Raw genomic sequence first — 20905 nt, 5'->3', positions numbered from 1 at the left:
ACAGATATGAATCTGACATAATGAGAAGGTGGGGATGGGTTTCAATCTTTAGTGGTGGATGAGGGATCTACATCAATAAGACATACATTCCTCAAAACATGGGCTTTGTTAGAAGGGAGTAGGGCAAGTAAAAAACTGAGTACTGTTGTTGTTTGTCCTTCATTCTTGAAGAGGACCATGACATCAGGAAGGTGATTTCATGACTTGCAAGTGAATTGGATTTAAGTGAGGAAAGACTGTGCAAAGTCACCAGCTTCACTCTCTCTCCCAGAGCCATCTAGGTCCAGTAGCAAGATATAGATCAGGACAATTGGAGATGGCTCTGGATGCAATGGGAGATCTTGGCCTTTTTAAGCTAAGGTCTTTCCCAGATCTCAGCTGGTCTGAGGCAATGCCCATTCAGTGATTAAGGCTAGGTAAGAAATGAGGCAAAGAATGGCCTCTTTTACCTAGTCAAAAAAACAAAAAATCTTGTAAGGGAAACCCTCAGGGTTTCTGGTCAAAACAGAAATAATTTCTATTTACACTTTCTCTGAACCATCAGAGCCCAAACAGGGAAATGGCTCATCACTAAACACTATGCTTTATGTAATAATTTTGTCCTTGAAAAAAAATAAATTTTTCTTCATTTTATCTTACCTCTTTCTTTTACCTTTACATAATTTACAGGAATAAATTCTTTGCTCTCTAAATGGAGAACAAAACTACTGATTTGATAGTCTGTGCATAAGATGAAAATTATCATAAGTAAGGCAACCCAGAAATTCCAGCAAGTTTTGCTTCATTGGCACAACATCCTCCAAGTGATACCAGCTGAGGGTCTCAAGTCTTAGTAATCCTTATTGGTTACCCTGGAAGAATTGCTATATTTAAAAAATAATTTTCTTCCAAGGAATTTAAAGCCCTTTACAGATGCTATCAAGTTAAGTCATAGCCTGGGCCTACCTAGAATTCATAACTGAATAAATTCTGTATTGCTGGTTTCTTTTTCTGTGAAAACTGAAGGACTTAACTTGGCCTCCAAATATAAGCCCCATCCCTAAAATAAGAACTTTGAAGAACATTATAAGCATAAATTAATGAAATGTCATTTAACATTCAAAGTCCAACACACCAAACAAAAAGCAATAAATATATACTTAATTTATAAAAATTCATAGGATTATAGCTATGATCTAAAACTTGCATAGGTTAAATTTATTCTCTTTTCTTATTTTACTAAATTTCATTTAGAAGGTTGTTTTTCTGAACTACATACTTATCACCTTTTATAGTATGTTTCAATTTTTTTTCAAATTAGGAAGGTTACAGCTATATTGCATATTAAACATCAGTATGTCATAATTACAGAGCTAGATTAATAAAGGAAGTTAATTATTGAATGATTACTGCTTACTGACTTCACTCAAATTTTCTTACATCCCTGAGCACTAGTAAGAAACTACTAGAACATGATGGCTGTTTCTCAGCTGGGGGCTTCCACAAATTGTCACACTACTACCTTTCCCACCTGGAATGTCCTCCCTCCTCTACTTTCCACAATGAATTCCTATCTTTTAAAGTCCCACACAAATGCCTCCTCCTATAAGAATCCTTCCATGCTCTGGTCTCATAGTGTTTTGCATCTCTTATTTACCATTAATATTCTTATACTATATGTGTAGACACATACATCTAGATATAATATATATTGGCAGTGGTCTTCATTAGGGCTGAGACTCTGTAGTATAATTCTCTATCTTTGTAGGCCCAGTAGATTGAGTAAGATCTTGAATCAAGAAGACTTGAGTGCAAATACTGCCTCAGAAAATTACTAGTTGTGTGAAAGTGGGCAAGTCACTTAACCTGTCTGCCTCAGTTCCTTCATCTGTAAATTGGGGATTATAATAATAGTACCAACTCCCAGGGTTGTTGTGAGGGATAATAAAATAATAGTTGTAACCAGTCTGGTAGTCCTTAAAGCACTACATAAATGTTAACTGTTATTGAACAATGAATGAATGGGCTTCCATTCCAAGAATGTGAAAGCCTGCTCTTGGTTTGCTGATAACTATATACCTATATCTGTGTGGGGGGTGTTAGTTTTAAATGAATACACACATGTTACATATGTGCAAGATATATATTATACATATATATCTTGGTTTGCTCATAGCTACATATATGCTAGCTATAAATATATACTATATACTATACATGCATTGTACACTATGTGTATATCTATACTGTATATGTACACGTATGTACAAGTGCATATATACATGCTACATATGTACATATAGTATAAACATATACTATATATGTACCTACATGCTATAATATAAATTATATGTACATATAGAGTATGTGGGCATAATGTGTACTTGTATGTACATACATACATACACATTTATAGTTAAGAGCAAACAAGATATATCTATATCTTTCATATATATGTAATATATATTCATTTAAAATTAACACACATATGTAATCTTTTAAATTGTTGCCATGTTCCTTCTACACATAATCACTTAAATACCATACATATTCCATATACCATACATAGTCATTTAAAATTAATACAGGTTGGGGTGAGGTTGTCCAATCCTTTAAGAAACAGGGATTCATAAAAGTGCTGTTTTGGAGTCAGGAGAGCTGGGTTGAAATCCTGCCTCCACCTCTTAACTAAGTTACTACCAGCCTGACCTTGGGAAAGTCACTTCACCTGGGGAAGGAGGAGAGGAGATCTGAATGCAAATTCTTTTTCTTTCTGAGATCCTTTGCCCCAAGGTCGCCAACAGAGACGGCCAGCAAGAGAACAGTGCCACCTCGCGGCGGCTTCCAGACTCGATTTTTCCCCTCCTTGCATGCAGCTCCAGGTAACCTGATGACTGCCAGCACTACAGCCCCAAGTCCCACGTGCTCCTCCACCTTGAAACGGCCGTCCGGGAGTCGGGGCCGGAAGCTATGGTTGTGCGTCATTTCCGGGTCCGTCACCAGGGAGACGAGAAGCGAAATGGTTACCCAGCCCGCACCAACGCCCCGGTGAAATCGTAGTCTTTATCTCCCCTAGTCCCGCGGTGGGACCCCAGCCCAGTAACTCAGAGTGCCCCAGGAGGAGGAGAAGACCTCCCCTATAACTTCCGGTGCCCTCTCTGGCTTGCTTCCGTGCCCCTCTCCCGCCCCGCTGCCTCCCGCAGCCTCTCGCCCTTCTTCCCCGCCCTGCCCCGCGGCGATCCCCGTGGGACCGAGGCACAGTCAGTTTTGTGCCAAAAGAGCTTGGCCTGAAAGGCCGCCGCCTGTTTGACTGTGGTTCTTCATCTCAGGCTCTCCGGGCTTCCAGTCTGGGCAGTTGGCTGGTTTTCTTTTTAAGGAAGGCCAACTTACCGTGGACCCCCCCTTCATCTCATGAGTCTCAGGCGGGGTTGGAGGAAAGGAGTTTGTGAGAAGGTTGGTGGTTTGGTTTTTCCTCCTCCCTGCCCATCTTGAGTGTCCCTATAAAATGCTTCTGATACAAAGAGACAGATCAGGCAAAAAACCGAAATAGTTAAAAAAGTGGAGCTTCATTTATCCGACAAATTCTGTTCAATTCAACCAAAGTATCAAGCCTCTGCTATATTCAAGCACCGTACTAGGCCCAGGGGATACAAAGACCGAAAAAATGAAAATGCCCCCAACATCTGTAAGCTTGAGGATCAGGAAAGGCTTAGTGTAAAAGGAGGTTCCTGAGCATTTATTAAGCCCTTACTGTGCTCTAAGCACTGGGCCAAGTGGTGGAAATACCAATGCAAGCAAAAAGAAAGGCAGTTCCTGCCCTCATGGAGCTTACATCCTAATGGAGAATAAATACATACATATTAAAGGGAGGGCTTGGTGGCAAAATCCAGAGATCCAGAGGTAGAGCTGAGAGAGGAATAAAGGATGGCTGGCCTAGGCCATTCCTCAAAATGAAAGTTCTGGCAGAAAAATAGGGTGCTACAGAGGTCGATGGATGGTCCAGGGTGTAAAGGCCACATGGGATGTGGGAATTTATAGGGTTAGAAGGCAGCTGAAGCATGGTGCTAAATAAAGCCTGTGAAAAGGACTTGCTATAGGAGATTTTGAACGTCAAGTTCTCAGAGTAGCAAGTAGTCCAATTTGTTTGGAACATAGTAAAGGGAAATGTTAATGAAATAAATTTGAAAGGATAGGTGAGAGATTGTGGAGGATTTACCGGAGATAGGGGAGAGAAGAGTTAGGAGGGAAATTATAGCCATCTTAAAGCATCTGAAGGAGTTACATGAAGCTTTTTAACTTTCTTGCTGGTGTTTCTAATATCATATAGCTGCTTTTTCCTTGTTCTTGTTTTGAATATAATAAAAAACAAAAGCCTTTTACTTATCCTTAGCATTTCCCTTTTTGAGATCTGGAAGACTAGCAGGCCTTTCCATCTACCCTACTACTGCTTTCTGAACTCCTCTAGGCCTTACCGTCCACTCTGCCTCTGTGCCTTAAAGATCTCCAGTCAGTATCATGGGGTGTTCTTGTGTACTTTCAGGACTCTTGACCTTGCCATCTATCCTCCTGGTGAATTCTTTTGTGATTATTGTCTGCTCGAGTTAGAGTGAGATATTTGAGAGCGGGGGCTGTCTTCTTCTGTGTCTAGCACTTAGCATAGTGCATGTCACATGTTTGCCTATGAATAAATGCATTTCATTGTATATAATCATATCCATAGATAAAATTTAAAATTATAATAAAACTAAATTTTACATTATTTAGTTTTTTTATAAAAGAAAAGTTCTAAATATGTATCTCTTTAACAAGATAGCAACAAAATCATCCTATCTGTTTACATTATCCATAGTGAAATTTTTTTATTCTTAATACATTTTCCTTGATTTTGTTACTGTGATTATTCTAGTTGTGGCCAGAGTGTATATTGTTGCTTTAATTATTTTTTGTGAGGTTTTCTTTTTTAAATTGTTTTCACTCTGCCTCACTTCAAAAAATTCTTCATAAATTTCTTTGCATTGAGGTAGCTAGATGGTCCAGTAGATAGATTGCAGGACTTAGGGTCAGAAAGACCTGAGTTCAGACTCTGCCTCAGACACTTATTAGCTGTGTGACTGTGTGCAAGTCACTTAACTTATCTGTGACTTGGTTTCCTCACCTGTAAAATAGGGATAATACCACCTACCAGGGTTGTTGTGAGGATCAAATGAGTTAACATAGATTAACAGATTAGAGGTGGGTAAGTGTCTTGGTAGATAGAGCCCTGGACTTGGAGTCAGGAAGATCTTAGTTTTCCTGAACCAAAGCTGATTTTATCTAGATCATTGATCTTTTTGGAAATCATTGTGGTATATGGTACAAAATGTGGCTCAAATGCCATTTTTCACCATTCTTATATCCAAATACCCCAAGAGTTTTTAAGGAATAATGAACTTCTATGTCATTTTTATGTAATATTGGATTTATTGAATAATAATCTTCTTTGTATTTGGTTCTAATTCTAATGCCTTTGATTCTAGTTCTAACTCATTAATTTTCCTAAATTTTAAAAATCTAATACTAAAAAGTTTTGATTAATTACTGCTTTAGATTATGTGAGATCTGATAGTGCATGTCTCTGTTCCTTTCTTCCCCCCCCCTTAATTTCTCTTGCTATTCGTGTTCTTACAAATTACAAATACATTTTTAGCTTGTTGTCTATTTTTCAGCCCACTTTAATTGGTATTGTATTAAAACTACAGATTAATCTGAGCAATACGGTCTCCTTTACTTTGCTAGCTTGACTTAATAATGAATGTTGAATATCTTTCCCATCATTCCATTCTTTTATTTTGCTAAAATTCTTATTTATAGTGTCTTCATATTGGTCTTAGATTTGCATTGGTAGGTTATTGTCCAAGTATTGGATACATTTTGTTCTTATCAAATGGTGTTCTTCCTATCAATTAATTTTGTTTTTGTTAGTGATATGTAAAAATGCTGGCAAGTTTATGAATTAAATCTTATGTAATTGGGGGGGAGGTTCTGGAATTGTGACTTCACCAGTGTAAGGAATGTCCTATGTGGAAATTACTTTCATTGATGCTGATCAAGGACTCATCTGTAATTTTTAATTTTAGTTGCCTGAGGCACTGAGAGATTGAATGACTTTTCTAGAGTCATGCCCCTATCCTATGCCACAAGTAGGACTTGAACATAGGCTTGACTCTAGGGCTAGCCTTGTATCTACTTATTGTTGTTTAGTCATGTCCGACTCATTGTGACCCTGTGAACCATACTTTCCATGGAGTTTTCTTGGCAAAAATACTGGAGTGGTTTGTCATTTCCTTCTGTAGTGGATTAAAGCAAACAGAGGTTAAGTGACTTGCCCAAGGTCACATAGCTAGTAAATATCTAAGACTGGATTTGAACTCAGGTCTTCCTGACTACAGGTCCAGTGCTCTATCTACTGAGCCATCTAGCTGTACCCTATTCTGTGTCAAAAGTAGGACTAAACATAAGCTTACTCTAAGGCTAGCCTTCCAATCTGTTGCCCCACACTGTCTCTCATAACAGTGATAAAACTAACATTTACATAGTGCTTCAAAGTTCGCAAAAGGCTTTACGTGCATTATCTCATTTGAGATACAACCCTTGCTTATAACCCTGTAAGATAAACACTACAAATTGTACTATCCCCATTTTACAGATGAGGAAAATAAAACTTAGAGAGAAAAAGTGACTTGTTCATAGTTACAAAACTAAGAGGCAGAATTTTAATCCAAATCTTTTTTATTTCTAAGCTCACTATTCTGTCCACTACTCCATGAATATCACTGTTTTGCTGAAATGACTTATTACCTTGATTCATTTTTTATTGAGGCTCTTGGGTTTTGTAAATAAGCCATCGTATTATCTGCAAATAGAGGTATTTGATCTCATAATTGGCTATGCTAGTTTCTGTATTGTCTTTTTCACACTTTCTTGCTACAAAACTATTCAATAGTAGTGGCAAGTGAACCCACCCCTAAACCTTACCCCTTTCTGTAATGAAGGATTCTGATGTTTCTCTGTTTTATATAACGATAACTCAGTTTTGAATAAATACTCTTTATCATATTAAGGAAGAATCCTTTAAATATCCCTCACATAAAAATGACACAAAGTGAAAGGAACATTTTTAAGTAAGAGAAGCTGTTCCCTGAGCTTCAGACCATACCATGTAAGTGGCAGAATCAGCTAGGTGGTGCAGTGGATAGTGTCAGGCCTGGAGTCAGGAAGACTCATCTTCGTAAGTTCAAGTCTGGCCTCAGACACTTACTAGCTGTGTGAAGTCACTTAACCCTGTTTGCCTCAGTTCCTTATCTGTAAAGTGGGCTGAGAAGGAAAACCATTCCAGTATCTCAACTAAGAAAACCTCAAAAATGGAGTCACAAAGAGTCTAACATGACTGAAAAATGACTGAAGAACAACAGCAAATGGCAGAATATTCTATCTGCTGATGAGGCCAGTTTCTACCAAGAGATCATTTAGTAATATATTGTCTTCAAGTACTAATGGTTTAGATATTATAGGCAAATAATTGAAATTTTTTTCTTTATTAAAGCTCTTCAGAGAAGACTAAAAAACTTATTTTTCAATACTTTTACCTTTTTCTTTTTACATTACCTACATTTCCAAATATATCCCTCTCCTCCACAATGAGCCATCCATTCTAACAAAGAATAAAAAAAGAAAAAGAAAAAAAATCAGTTCCTCAGAACAAGCCACTCTATCACTATCACTGGATCTGCTGATATATACAGTATCTAAAACCCTACCCAGTAACTCCTGCAAAGAAAGGAAGGAGGTGCATTTTCCCAACTCTTCTCTGAGGCCAAGCAGGGTTATTATGTTTACACAGCATTAAATTTCATTTTTTTGGTTCTTTCTATTTACATTGTTGAAATCATCATTTACATTGTTTTCTTGGTTCTTTTTACCCTACCCTTCATCAGCTTATAGACCTTCATTTATTTAATTGTTAGTAAGTTATACTACTTAATGATTGAGTAGAAAATTTTACAAAGAAAATCCTGTTTTAGATCAGATCAATAAAAGCAAGATCTGTAGTTCCCTTCTCTCTCAGTGAACAGAAGGATTGGAGGATAGTTCTGTAGGGACCCCTAAGCTATAAAGCCCAAAGCATTTGACTTCAACTTATCACATGTGAAGACTAGTTCAGTGCTTCATTAATGGTCACTAAAGTTTAACAAACATATTGCTTATTTTGTGGTTTTGTGACTAAGATAATATGGATTTCATAGTTATGGTGCTTCTCTCACTCTCTGCTCCTCTCCCACCCTGTTGCACAGTCTTGTAGGGCTTTGGCTAAGGACAGACAGTAGAAAGTGAGGAAACATAGCTGAAGTAGAGAATGCCATGGTAAAGGTCAGAATTTGAAGCAATGACAACATTGCTTCTTGCCAGGCTTACTGCTGATTCTACTCACCCTGCTTTTTGGTAGCTATCTGTGGCCAGAAGTCTGAAGTTCTTGCTAGAAATAAGACTAATAGGATCAGTTCCATGCATCAGGATGAGCTGAGACCCTGAGGCCACTTGGATTCCAAGTCCATACTCCATGCCCTAATCATTGACCCAGAATGCTTCCAAAATTTCAATGTTGGCACTTGACGGTTGGTCCTACTCTAAAATGTGAATGAAAACATCCTATAATAACTGGATTGTTTGTTATACTTTTTATTTTGCTCATGAGAAGTCTCAAATATCCAACAATAACTGAGTTCAGGTCAGTCCACTGGGGAGGCAGCTTCTAGGGTTTAAGATAGCAGTAGATTTATAGCCATTTGCCAGATGTTTTATTGTGTTCTAATTATTCTACATTTTTTCCTGTGGTTATTGATTCTATGGTAATAGTGAATACCACATATGTGTCCAAGCATGCTTGTCTGCATCTGTGTTGAGTTGCCTCCATTTTGTCAAGGACATATGACTAGGGCTTACTGAACTATAATAAATTGTAGGAGGCAGGGTCCTTCCAGTAGATGGGGGCATAAAGCTGATTTTGATTGAGTAATCCCACAGATCTACACAACTTTTGTCAATGAGTCACTGCCACCCCACAAAGAGAGGCAGAACTGAGGGTTAGAAGGTCACTAATTTCCTGGAAACCATAGAGAGCAAGCACTTAGTACTTCCACCCTTCACAGGAGCATGAAAAAGCTTCCTGTGTAAATAGTTTTCCACAGGTAGTTATCATTGCCACTTAGTGGTTAAAAAAGTATATAACTAGAAAGGCCTGAAAAAATAATATAAATAATACTCAGGAAATAGACGATTATAAGCATACTTTTTTTCAGTCTGCTATTTAAAAATAAAGATTAGGAATGTCCACCAATCAATGGAAAATATCCTATAGAAGATTGAATTCATGTTTGTTAGAATCACTGCCCTTCAACAAATCTAAATGCAACCATAGAAGATTGAAATTAGGGTTCTACAGTGTATTGATGTGTGATGCATTGTGTGGCAACGTGTTGTACCAATCAAGTGCACAATTAAAATAATCTAGCACGCTTTTTTCCCCTTGTATACCTATTGACTATAAAGATTACATTAAAAATGTCATCTTATTTCTGAGAAAATGTTAAAAATTAAGAATTTTTTTTCCTTTGTTCATATTCTTCATTCTCAAGTTAATAGTTATGTGTATGTTGGGGAATAATTGTATTATAAAAGTTGTATAGTAAATAGAGTGCTGGACCTGGAATCAGGAAGGCCTGAGTTCAGATTTGGCTTCAGACATTTACTAGTTTTGTGACTTTGGGCAGGTCACTTAAACCAATGATTGCCTCAGTTTCTTTAATTCTAAAATGGGAATAATAATAATAATAATACCTACCTCACAGTGCTATTGTGAGGATCAAATGAGATAATATTTGTAAAGCATTTAGCACAGTTCCTGGCACATGGTCAGTGCCATATAAATGCTAATTATTATTATTATTATCATCACCTGTTTATTCTAACTTGAATATGCCCACAAAGTTCTGCTCTGATTTTTTTTTTTTTTAACGATGGTGATTTTGGGCTCTGGAAGATTATGCCAGCAGAACTCAATCTCTGAGTTTCTGCCTTCTTGGAAATGCTTTGAATCTGGTCTTTACAACATGCTGTGTCTGATTTCTGATAACCAGCCTAGCTAAATATATATAGAAAGACTAATCACAAGTAGGCTTACCACTGGATGATTAATTATTTGGGCATGTTGCCCTGTGAAACAAAGAAAAAAATCAAAGTGGCCATCAGTCCTGTGTGGCTCCTTCTGCTTCTTCAGTTATAGTTTCATAGTGGAAAGAAAGTGGGCACAAAGGGCTAAGAATCACAGTTTTTAGATTGTCTACAAAATTTAGCTTAGCAGTTGGTACTCTGGGGCAGCTAAGTGGCACCATGGATGGAGTGCCCAGCCTAGAGTCAGGAAGACTTATCTTCTGGCCTTAGATACTTAGTAGCTGTGTGACCCTTGGCAAGTCATTTAACCTTGTTTGCCTCAGTTTGCTCATGTGTAAAATGAGCTGGAGAAGGAAATGGCAAACCACTCCAGTATCTTTGCCAAGACAACCTGAAATGTGGTCACGAAGAGCTGGACACAACTAGAAACTACTGAACAACAATTGATACTCTAAATGTGGGATCCTTTTCTAATTACCAATGTGTGGGCATACCAACTGAGGAATGAAATCATACTAACCTTGGACTTTTCCTCATAAATGAGACCGCAAGAAAGAAGGAAGTGACCCTTAAATGTAAGTTAGCTTGCACACAAAAAAGTTCTTGGAAAGGCTAAGAAAGAAATTAGTAGATTCAATTTTATACATACTCAAAAGCAACAAGGACATTTGGTTATTATATATGTAGTACTGATAACAAATATTTTACAAAAGACCTTCATCTCATTAATTCTTTTGCAGAGGGGCTAGGCAATGGGGTTAAGTGACTTGCCCAGGGTCACACAGCTAGTAAGTGTTATGTGTCTGAGGCCGGATTTGAACTCGGGTCCTCCTTAATCCAGGGCCGGTGCTCTGTCCACTGCACCACCTAGCTGTCCCTATCTCATTAATTCTAACTTGTTCACCAATGTACGTAGTAGAGGATGAAAAAGTGGAAAAATTCTGCAAAGAAATTGGTAAGATCTTCCAAATTTTCAACGTACATTTTGACACTCAGTAACTTCAACAGGCCAAGATGGTAAGAAATAAATTAGAAGTATGGGCCAAGAGGAAAGAATTAAAGAAGCCAAAGACTTAATAGATTACACGGAAGTCTCAGGCCTTCAAATCATGAATGCTTTCTTTCAGAAAAGAATAAGATGTTCAAATTTATAAGATTTAAGAGCCATTTTCCAGTTGATAAATGATAAATATATGTAGTTTTCTGGGGAAAAAATCCAACTATCAATAGCTAGATGAAAAAATGCTCTAAATCACTAGTCATTAGAGAAATGCAAATTAAAATAACTCTAAGGAACCATGTTACAGTCATAAGACCAGCAAAATTGACAAAAAAACCCCAGAAAATGACAAATGATGAAGGGTATATTAATACAGGCATACTAATATAGTCTTAGTGGAGTTATAAACTGGTCTAGCCATTTTAGAAAGCAATTTAAATTATGCCTCCAAAATTATTAAACTGCATAACTTTTGATCCACTGATATTGCTAGTCACACTACACCCCAAAGAGGGGGAAGACAGAAGAAAAGGACACATATGTATGAAAATATTTATAGCAGCTCTTTTCATGGTGACAAAGAATTGGAAAGTGAGGGGGTGCCCACCAATTGGTGATGGCTAAACAAGTTATAGTACATGAATCCAATGGAATTCTATTCTACAAGACATAGTAAAGACAGAGAAACCTGGGAAGAACTAATATGAACTGATACAAAGTAAAGTGAGGAGAATGATTTATTCAGTAACAACGTTGTGAAGACAAACAACTTCGAAAGTCTTTGGAACTATGATCAACACAACCAAGCAGAATTTTAGAGGACTAATGATGAAACATGCTATCTACTTTCAGATGGAGAGGTCATGGACTCAGAGTGCTTTTTGAGGCATATTTTGTTTTTGGATATGGCTAATGCAGAAATTTGTTTTGCATGACGGTGTAATAAGTTTTGTTTTTCTTGTTTTCACAATGGAGGGAGAGGTAAAAGAGAGAATTCAGCATTGAAAACAAAATAAAAAATGAATAAAAAAAGAAAATGAGGTGTTAGACATAGAGAACACTAAATAATATTATACAAATGAAATTGATTATATTTCAACAGATGAGAAAAGGTATGCCTTGATGTGATGAAGAAGATTGATGAAGATTCAATGAAGAGTCCAATGATAGTCTCCCAAGTACATTTATTTGCAAATTGCATTTTACTGTTTGCGTCAAGCCCTGGAAGAGTGCAGGTCCTCCTGGGAGAAATATGTAATTGCTTAAAAGAGCTTGACCTGACACAGGAAGGACTGAGGAGATGAAGAAAGTCTGTTGCCCAGAGTTTGACATGCAATAAGATGGATAGTCTATAAAACTTATCCATCAATATGTATATCTGGAATAAATGATCAGTGAGTTGAGCCTGGAATTGAACAGGAAGAGAGCAGACTGGATTGCCTTTAGGGAATTAAAAAGTTTCTGTAATGACCTCATACATCTATGTTTTAAGTAACAATATTATGAATATTTCCATGATTGCAAGATGTGAAATAGACAATTTCTGAAGAACTGAAAATGAATATCACAAAGAGGGAAATAGAGAGATGCATGGTCAAGATGAGCAGACTTCAGCATATAACCAATGACGAACTTTCAAAAAGAATAGGAGTAAAATTTGTCATCAGATACTACATGATAGGCAGAGAAGATTGGGTAGTCATGTGGTGAGGGTAAGGGATTCCAGGTTCACAACCTAAATGCTTTACTGGAATCTTTGTCATGTCAAGAGATAGCAAGGAAGACCTCCAGGCTATTGGGTGAACCCCCTGTTGCAAACTCAGGAGACAGGAGATGTAGACAAGAAACACACAAGATAGGGAGACATAGATAAGTTGTAAGCTGCATCATAGGAGGAAACATCCAAATTATTAAGATCAGAGATCCGTTTGAATATGACTATAAGCAGTGATTGTGGAAATAGAATTTAAAATTATTGAACAAAATTATATACTATTGAAATATCCTAGAATCATAATTATAAGCTTCATGGCCAACATTCATGCAATTTTTCTAAAAATGAATGTGAAATTAAATAAAAGCCACATATAATCATAGGGGCAGCTACGTGGTATAATAGATAGAGCGCTGGGCTTGGAGTCAGATCTGTGTTCAAATTTGGCTTCAGACACTTACTAGCTATGTGACCCTGGGAAAGTCACTTAATCCTGTTTTGCCTCAGTTTCCTCATCTGTAAAATGAGCTAGAGAAGGAAATAGCAAACCACTCCAGTATCTTTGTCAAGAAAACCCCAAATGGAATCATGAATAGTCAGACGACTAAAACAACTGAAGAACAAGATCATGGGATTTAGACCTGGAAGCGACCTTTTAGCTTCTTGTCATGTAATTAGAAAACATAATTTTACATGTGAGGAAACTGAAACAAAAAATAGTTAAGCAATTTGCCCAAGATCACATAGCTAACTAGTTGCAAAATTTAGTACTGAAAGTATTCCTCACATATTTGCCTTATTGTTATTCAGTTGTTGTGTCTAGCTCTTTGTGACCCTGTGGATCATACTGTCCGTGGAGTTTTTTGAGCTAATATACTGGAGTGGTTTGCCATTTCCTTCTTCAGTAGATTAAGGCAAACAGAGGTTAAATGACTTATCCAGGGTCACACAGAAGCAAGTGTCTGAGGTTGGATTTGAACCCACGTCTTCCTGACTCTAGGCCCAGTGCTTTATCCTCTGAGCTACTTATCTCCTTTGATAACTACTTAGTCTTGTTTTACTTTATCACATATAGAAAAACTATATAAAATTCAATCATCTATTTAAAAAATTTGTATATACATTTTATTTCCTCACATATATGCTGAAAAATAAATACAAACATATATATAAATTATACCATACAAAGTTATAGCTAATTCTTTCATTTTGTAACTCCCTTGGGAAAACAGGATAAATTCTGCTGTTTGACCTATTCTGTGTTCCAGTTTAGAGTGATGTACTTTATAGAAATATATGGTGTTTAAGCAGATTGTAACCCCAATGTTATCTTGGCGTTTCCCTTTTATTTCTCCACAATTTCTGCAGTTGTGATACTCTTCTGTTTCCACTGAAAACGGTCAGGTCACACCTTTTTGAACACTTAAGGATATGATCCATTAAAATGCAAGAATGAATAACAGGAACTCAGATGTTAGCTAGTCCAATTCATACCTGAACAAAATACTTTCTACTATTTCCCTCATCCCTGCACTGGCTACACTGTTATCTTCTCCTACTTGAGCCCTTATTGAAACACTTCATCTCTACACCTTCCACTTCTTTAGAATCTCTTGCCCCAACATCCTACCACTGATCTTGCCCTGAATTACTTCCACTATCTGCTGCTTCATTCCCACATATGGTTGACTGCTGACTGGATCCACTACAAATTTATGTTACATAAATCTTAACTGAGCCTTCGCTGCAACAATGCAATCCTTTTAAAGTTCCCTAGTTGATTCAGTGTCCTCCTCACTATAGCAGCTTGTCAAAACTTTCCATCACTCCTCAGACCTACTGTAGCTTCCCTTCCCCGCATCCTCTTAACTGAGAACCTTGCCTCATATTTCACTGGAAAACTTGAGGCCATTTGTTTCTCTTCTTCCGTTCTCCTCAACTCACATTTCCAGGATGCCTCCTGCCACTATCTCTGCTTTCACCCCATTGTCAAGAAGAGGTGGCCCTTTTGCTTGCCAAAGCAAATCTCTATCTGTTTTCTTCAGCAAATTGCCTCCTTTGTCATCCCCAATTTTTTTATTTCAATCTCTCCTTGTCCACTGACTGCTTCCCTACTGACTACAAATAAATGCCCATGTCTTTCCTACCCTCAAAAAACCTTCATTTGATCCACCCACCCCTGCTAATACCTCATTTCTGTTCTTCCTTTTGTGGCTAAATTCCTTGAGAAGGCTGTCCACAATAGGTGCTTCCACTTCCTTTCCTCTCATTCTCTTATTAACTCTCTGCAGCTTAGCTTGCAGCCTTAGTCAACTGAAACTTCCCTCTCTAAAGTTGCTTACAGTCTTTTCACTGCCAAATTTGATGGCCATTGATCAGTCCTCACACTGTTGATCACCTTCTTGATACTCTCTTCTAAGTTTTTAGGACCCTACTCTCTCCTGATTCTCCTTCTAAATATCCGACGGCTCCTCGGTCTCCTTCACTGGATCTTTATCTTAGTCATTTCTCTGTCCTGGACCCTCTTCTCTTCTCCTTTTACGTTTCACTTGATTGTCCCAGTCATTCCCATGGTGTCAATTATCATCTTTACTCTGATGATTCTCAAATCTACTTATTCATCTCTAACCTCTTTGCTGACCTCTAGTCTCACATCCCCAACTGATTTTTGGACATCTCAAACTATATGTCCTGTAGGCACCTCTTAGACCCAACATGTCCAAAACCAAATTAATCATTTCCCCCCAAAATTCCTCCCTGCCTCTCCTAACTTTCCTATTATTATTGAGTCCTTGCTGTTCTTCAAACAGGACACTCTTTTTCTGGACTCTATATTTTCATTGGCTATTCCCCATTCCCGGAATGTTCTCCATCCTTTTCTCTGCCTCCTGGCTTCCCTGCTGCCTTCAGGTATTAGCTAAATATTCATCTTCTGTAGGAGACCTTGTCAGTCCCCCTTTAATTCTACTGCTTCTCTCTTACACTGCCTCCAGTTTACCCTCTGTATGTGTGTGTTGTTTACATGTTGTGTATGTGAACTGCTTGAGGTCAAGGATTATTTTTGTGTTTCTTTGCATCCCCAGAGCTTTACACAGTACTTGATACCTAGTAAACTCTTAATAAATACTTCTTTTCTGAAACTGAATGACTGCTGTCAGTCATTACCCACTTCAGCAGACTTTGCTCCCAACTCTAGTTTCCAGTAGGAAACTGGTGGTTATGATGAATTTCCCAGGCACCTGAATATTCCTCTCTCATAATACTTATACACCTGACATCAGGAAAGAGTAAACACAAAAGAAACAAAGGTGCCATGAGTTTATACACTCATGACTACCATGTGGGAGGTGGTGGGTCAGGGGAGAAGTGGCCTACTGGTAGCAGAAAGCAGTCTTCTTCATTCAGTTGCAATCAGGAAAGAAAGTCAAGAATCAACAGCTCAAGCCTTTTGCATGCACACTCATCTTCTGAATCACCAGTTCTTCCATCTCTGAAGCCAGTTAGAAAGCTTTTCTTTATCACAAAGTAATAAACTGTAGTAATCATGCCTGAAAACTAGGTCCTCTCAGGTTCCCAAAGAGACAAGGACAGTTTCCCCCATTTCACACTGTTGATTCATGCTGTTCTTGTAGTTCACTAACACTCTCAGAACTATTTGTTCCTGACATTTATCATGTATTCCTACCTCCTCACCTTTTTTCATACTGGTTCCTATACCTGGGATGCTCTCCCGTGTTCATCTCTGCCTGTCAAAGTCCTCCTTATCCTGCAAGGCTGAGTTTAGATGTCACCTTCAACCTGAAGCCTTCCCTGATCTCTCTCCTGTTACAAGTCCCAATGTAAATTATCTCTCTGATCATCTGATCTCACAATGTTTTATGTGTCTCATGCATACATATTCTAATGTGTATTATATTTTTCTACATACCTAATCTTTGTGACTAGTTTTTAAATCAACTGAAGACAGAAACTAATGCATTGTATATACCAATCATTTACTGCATGTCTATTTAATAAATGGCTAGCAGAATCTTTGGGGGCAGTGCAAGAACAAAGTAGCAACTGATATAGGAGTACCATGTATAAATACAGTGTGTACACATATAGCTATTTCATTTGATGGCTTCTGGAGTTTAATTTCCTTCTCACTACTGGGAAGCTGATTAAAATATCTTCATAGAAAATAGTTCACGGCTATTAATTGGTGACATTTTGATTGAATACTTCTTAAAATAAAGCCAACCTTAAAATAGAAGGAATTTTACTTTTCTTAAGATAAACTTTTATTAAAATTACTCTTCTGGGGACATTTGGATAAAAAATTATAACAAAAACTGCTTGTAGTCATGGATATATGAGAAGATAGAGTATATAGTGTGTGGTATATAGGACTTCTTGAAAGGATTTAATTCATTATTTTAAAGTACTAATATGAAATATTTGCCAGATACTTTGTTTATAATTTTTTTATAGAATACCCTCATTGCTATAGTGCTTATAGAAATTCCATTATATTTTTTTTTGTATATACTTATATGTTCACATTTTTTGTTTCCCTTAATAAATCAACAAGTATTTATTAAGCACCTTTTATTTTCCATGCAATATGTGAGGTGCTACAGATAAAAAAAAAAATAAATGAAATGTTCCCAAGGAGCTTGCATTCTATCTAGGGAGGCAACATGAACATAAATAAGTATTGGACAAGTCACTTAACTTCAACCTTAGTTTCCTTATCTTTAAAATGAAGGAGTTGGACTAGATGGCATATAAAGACACTTTCAATTTCAAACTTCTGATCTTTGGATCCTAAGAACATACAAAATAAATACAAAGTAAATTTTAATGGGAGAGGCATTAGGAGCCAGGTGTTTAGGAATGTCCTCATATAAATGGTTGCACTTGAGCAGTGTTTTGAAAGAAGCAAGGAATTCTAAGAGGGTAGAGAGGAGGAATGCATTTTAGATATGGTAATAGCTGGTGCAAAAGCAGTAAGACAAAAAAATGGAGTGCCACGTGTGAGAACTAACAAGAAGGACAATTTGGCTGAAATGTAGGATTTGGGAAGGAAAGTAATAAGCTTGGAAGAAGGTTGCTAATGTTTTAAAAACCAAAAAGATTAGTTTATATTTGATCCCATAGGAAATAGGGATACATTGGAATATAGTCAGTAGGGCTAGTAACGTGATAAAACCAGCACTTTTGGAAAATCACTTTGGCAAGTGAGTGAAGAATGGATTGGGGAGAGGAGGGCCTTAAACCAGGGAAACCAATTAGAAGACCATTGCAAATAATCCATGCAAGAAGTGATAAGTGCCTAATGAGTAAAGTTGATGGCTATATGAGTGCAGTGAAGAGGATTGATATGAATGATGTCATAGAGGCAGAAATGACAATATTTGGAAATTGACTGGAATTTTAGGGTGGAGAGTGAGGAATCAGATATAATACCAAGGTTGTGGACCTAGGTGACTGGAAAGATGGTAGTGCCCTGGATAGAAGTAGTGATGTTCAGAAGAGGAATGTCTTTGAGTGGGGAAGATAATGAGTTTTGTTTTGGTGTGTTGAGTTTCAGATTCCTATAGGATATTTGATTTGAACTGTATGTTAGGCAATGGGTGTGTACAGTTGGAACTCCTAAGTGAGACTGGGACTAAATATGTAGCTTTGAGAGTCATGTTCATATATGATGATTAAACTCATGAGTGTTGAATGTAGAAGGAGAATAGAAGAGGGCCCCGAATAGAACCTGGGAATAATTAAGGGCCATGGTATGGGTGATGAGAAAAAGAAAAAGTACAAAAATACAAAAAAATGATCATAAGGAGAGAGAACCAAGTAAGAGCTATAGGGTCAGGATAGGGAAGGAAGGAAAGTGAGGTTAGATTAATGAGTACAAAAAATGAAAGGATTACAGGTTCCAATGAAAATGAAGACTAGGTTTAGGGGAAGGAAGGTAACAGGCAGAGGTGGAATGACAGGAGGGTCACAGCCACCAGACTGTGATTTCATTGGAGGGGAAATTCACTCTACCAATACAGATTGGCACTTGCTTTGCAATTTATAATCTTACAAAGTTTCCCTGGGCACAGAAAAATTAAATGGATTGTCCAGGGGCAACTGTAGGCCATTTGCCTGTCTACTACTCCATCTTGCATCTCCCAAAAGTAGATTATGCTCTGATAAAGGGATTTTGGCATTTTTGATCATTGAAGTGAAACACTTGAGATTAAAGTTGTGACCCTCCCTGTGTGTAGAAACAGTGAAGTATAGGTATGGGTAAGGGGAATTGAAGAAACTGAGGAATTAGGAGGTCAGGGTGTTTAAGGAGCATCAATATGTATTTTAAGTACCCTAGTATAAGGGCTGGGGCTGGAGTAAAGATGAAGATTTTGAGGTAAGTATTAAAGTCCTTGAGAAAGAAGGGAGAATAACTTGTGAACTGACAAGAAAACTGCTACTACTTGGATTGGATGATAAATTCAAATTTGAATACAGTGAACCTCAAAAGAGACTGTAAAAATGGAAAGATACAAATTAGATGATAATACAGTCAGATGGATTCAGAACTGGTTGAATGATCAGACTCAAAGAATAATTGTTAATAATTTAATGTCATCATGGCAAGAGGTATCCAAAAGGAGTACCCCAATGATTGTTCTTGATCTTGTGCTGTTTACTGTTTTAATCAATGATCTGGATAAAGGCATAGATAACATGCTTACCAAATTTGCAAGATGACTCAAAGCTGAGAGTTATAACGCACACGCAATGAATGATAAGATCCAAAAAGATCTTGACAAGCTAGAGCAGATGTGTCAGATACTTGACTTGTGGCCTGCTTAGGGCCCATAACACTCCTAAGAGTGTTTTGAACCAGATTAAAATATAGTTTCTGATTTTAATGTGTTGATATATTAATAAAAAAGAAATTTGTAAAAGTGTGAGTTTTTAAAGTCAATATGTAGCCCACAGGGATCCTTAGGAATGGTTATTGGCCCCTTTTTCTATTTGAGCTTGACACCACTGGGCTGGAGCATTGGACTGAATCTAATAAGTTAGATTCAAATAGGGATAAATATAAAGACTTGTATTTGGGTACAAAAAAAATCAGTCCTACAAATATATGATAGGGATGACATGGAAGACAGCAGTTGCTCCAAAAAGGATCTAGAGGTTTTAGTGGATTGCATTATCAATATGAGATGGCATTTTGACATGGTAACCACAAAAGCTAATGCAGTCTTGGGCTACAGTAGAGGACATAGCTTCCAGAAATAAAGAGATGATAATCCCACTGTATGTGGCCTTGTCAGATTTTGTCTGGAGTATTGTGTTAAGTTCTAGGCACCAGTTTAAGAAGGACATCATCAATAATCTAGACAATGTCCACCAATGTGGTGAAGGGCCCTGAGTTCATGGTATATGAGGATCAGCTGAAGGAGGTGGGCACATTTAGCCTGAAGAAAAGAAGACTCAGAGAGTGCGTGATAGTTTTGTTCAAGTATTTTAAGGCTGTCATTTGGAGAAGGGATTAGACTTGTTCTATTTGGCCCAAGAAGATAGACCAGGAACAATGGATAGAAGTTTAAAAGAGAAAAACTTAAAGTGGATTTCAGGAAAAAAAAAAAACCACCTAAATTAGAGCAATCCAAAAATGGAATGAATTGCCTTCAGAGGTGTTGGGTTCCACTTCGTTGAAGATGTTATGTTAGAGTAGGGGTTCCCTTTCTGCATGGTTTGGGCAAGAGGGTCATTGAGGTCCTTTCCTTCTAACTCTCAAATTCTGTGATTCTGTGAGAAGTTGCTAAGTGGTGGCTACCAAAGGAGAGTCAGAAAGAAGTACCAGGGAACAAAGAGTATTCTAATACCCTCTCCAGGACCAGTATTCCTGATATATGAGAGAATGTGCAGCCAGTGCTAGAGAGAGTGGCTGGGATGCAATATCATCTTGGCAAAGCCAAGACTGTGGCAGAGTTCATTATCTCAGGAAAGAAAGAGGTGGT

General features: G+C 37.5%; 2 protein-coding genes across 2 annotated transcripts in view; both read left to right on the top strand.

Annotated features, from left to right (window-relative positions):
• The window catches only part of KDELC2 (KDEL motif containing 2), a 55077-nt gene extending 51807 nt beyond the window's left edge, over positions 1–3270 (top strand). The window contains 2 exon segments of the mRNA XM_027849530.1: positions 2773–3021; positions 3075–3270. Of these exon segments, the coding sequence (XP_027705331.1) occupies positions 2773–3021; positions 3075–3270 (445 nt within the window).
• A 6-nt stretch (positions 3271–3276) lies between these two features.
• CUNH11orf65 (chromosome unknown C11orf65 homolog) overlaps positions 3277–20905 on the top strand; it is a 53703-nt gene continuing 36074 nt past the window's right edge. Inside the window, exon 1 of the mRNA XM_027849592.1 lies at positions 3277–3432. Coding sequence (XP_027705393.1) covers positions 3391–3432 — 42 coding nt within the window. The 5' untranslated portion in view covers positions 3277–3390. The remainder of the gene's footprint in view (positions 3433–20905) is intronic.

This window comes from Vombatus ursinus, unplaced genomic scaffold (assembly GCF_900497805.2).
Source record: "Vombatus ursinus unplaced genomic scaffold, bare-nosed wombat genome assembly UNPS02007612.1, whole genome shotgun sequence".
In the NCBI taxonomy this organism is placed as follows: domain Eukaryota; kingdom Metazoa; phylum Chordata; class Mammalia; order Diprotodontia; family Vombatidae; genus Vombatus; species Vombatus ursinus.
The sequence above is the reverse complement of the archived record's forward strand: the minus strand, read 5'-3'. Positions and strand labels throughout refer to the sequence as shown.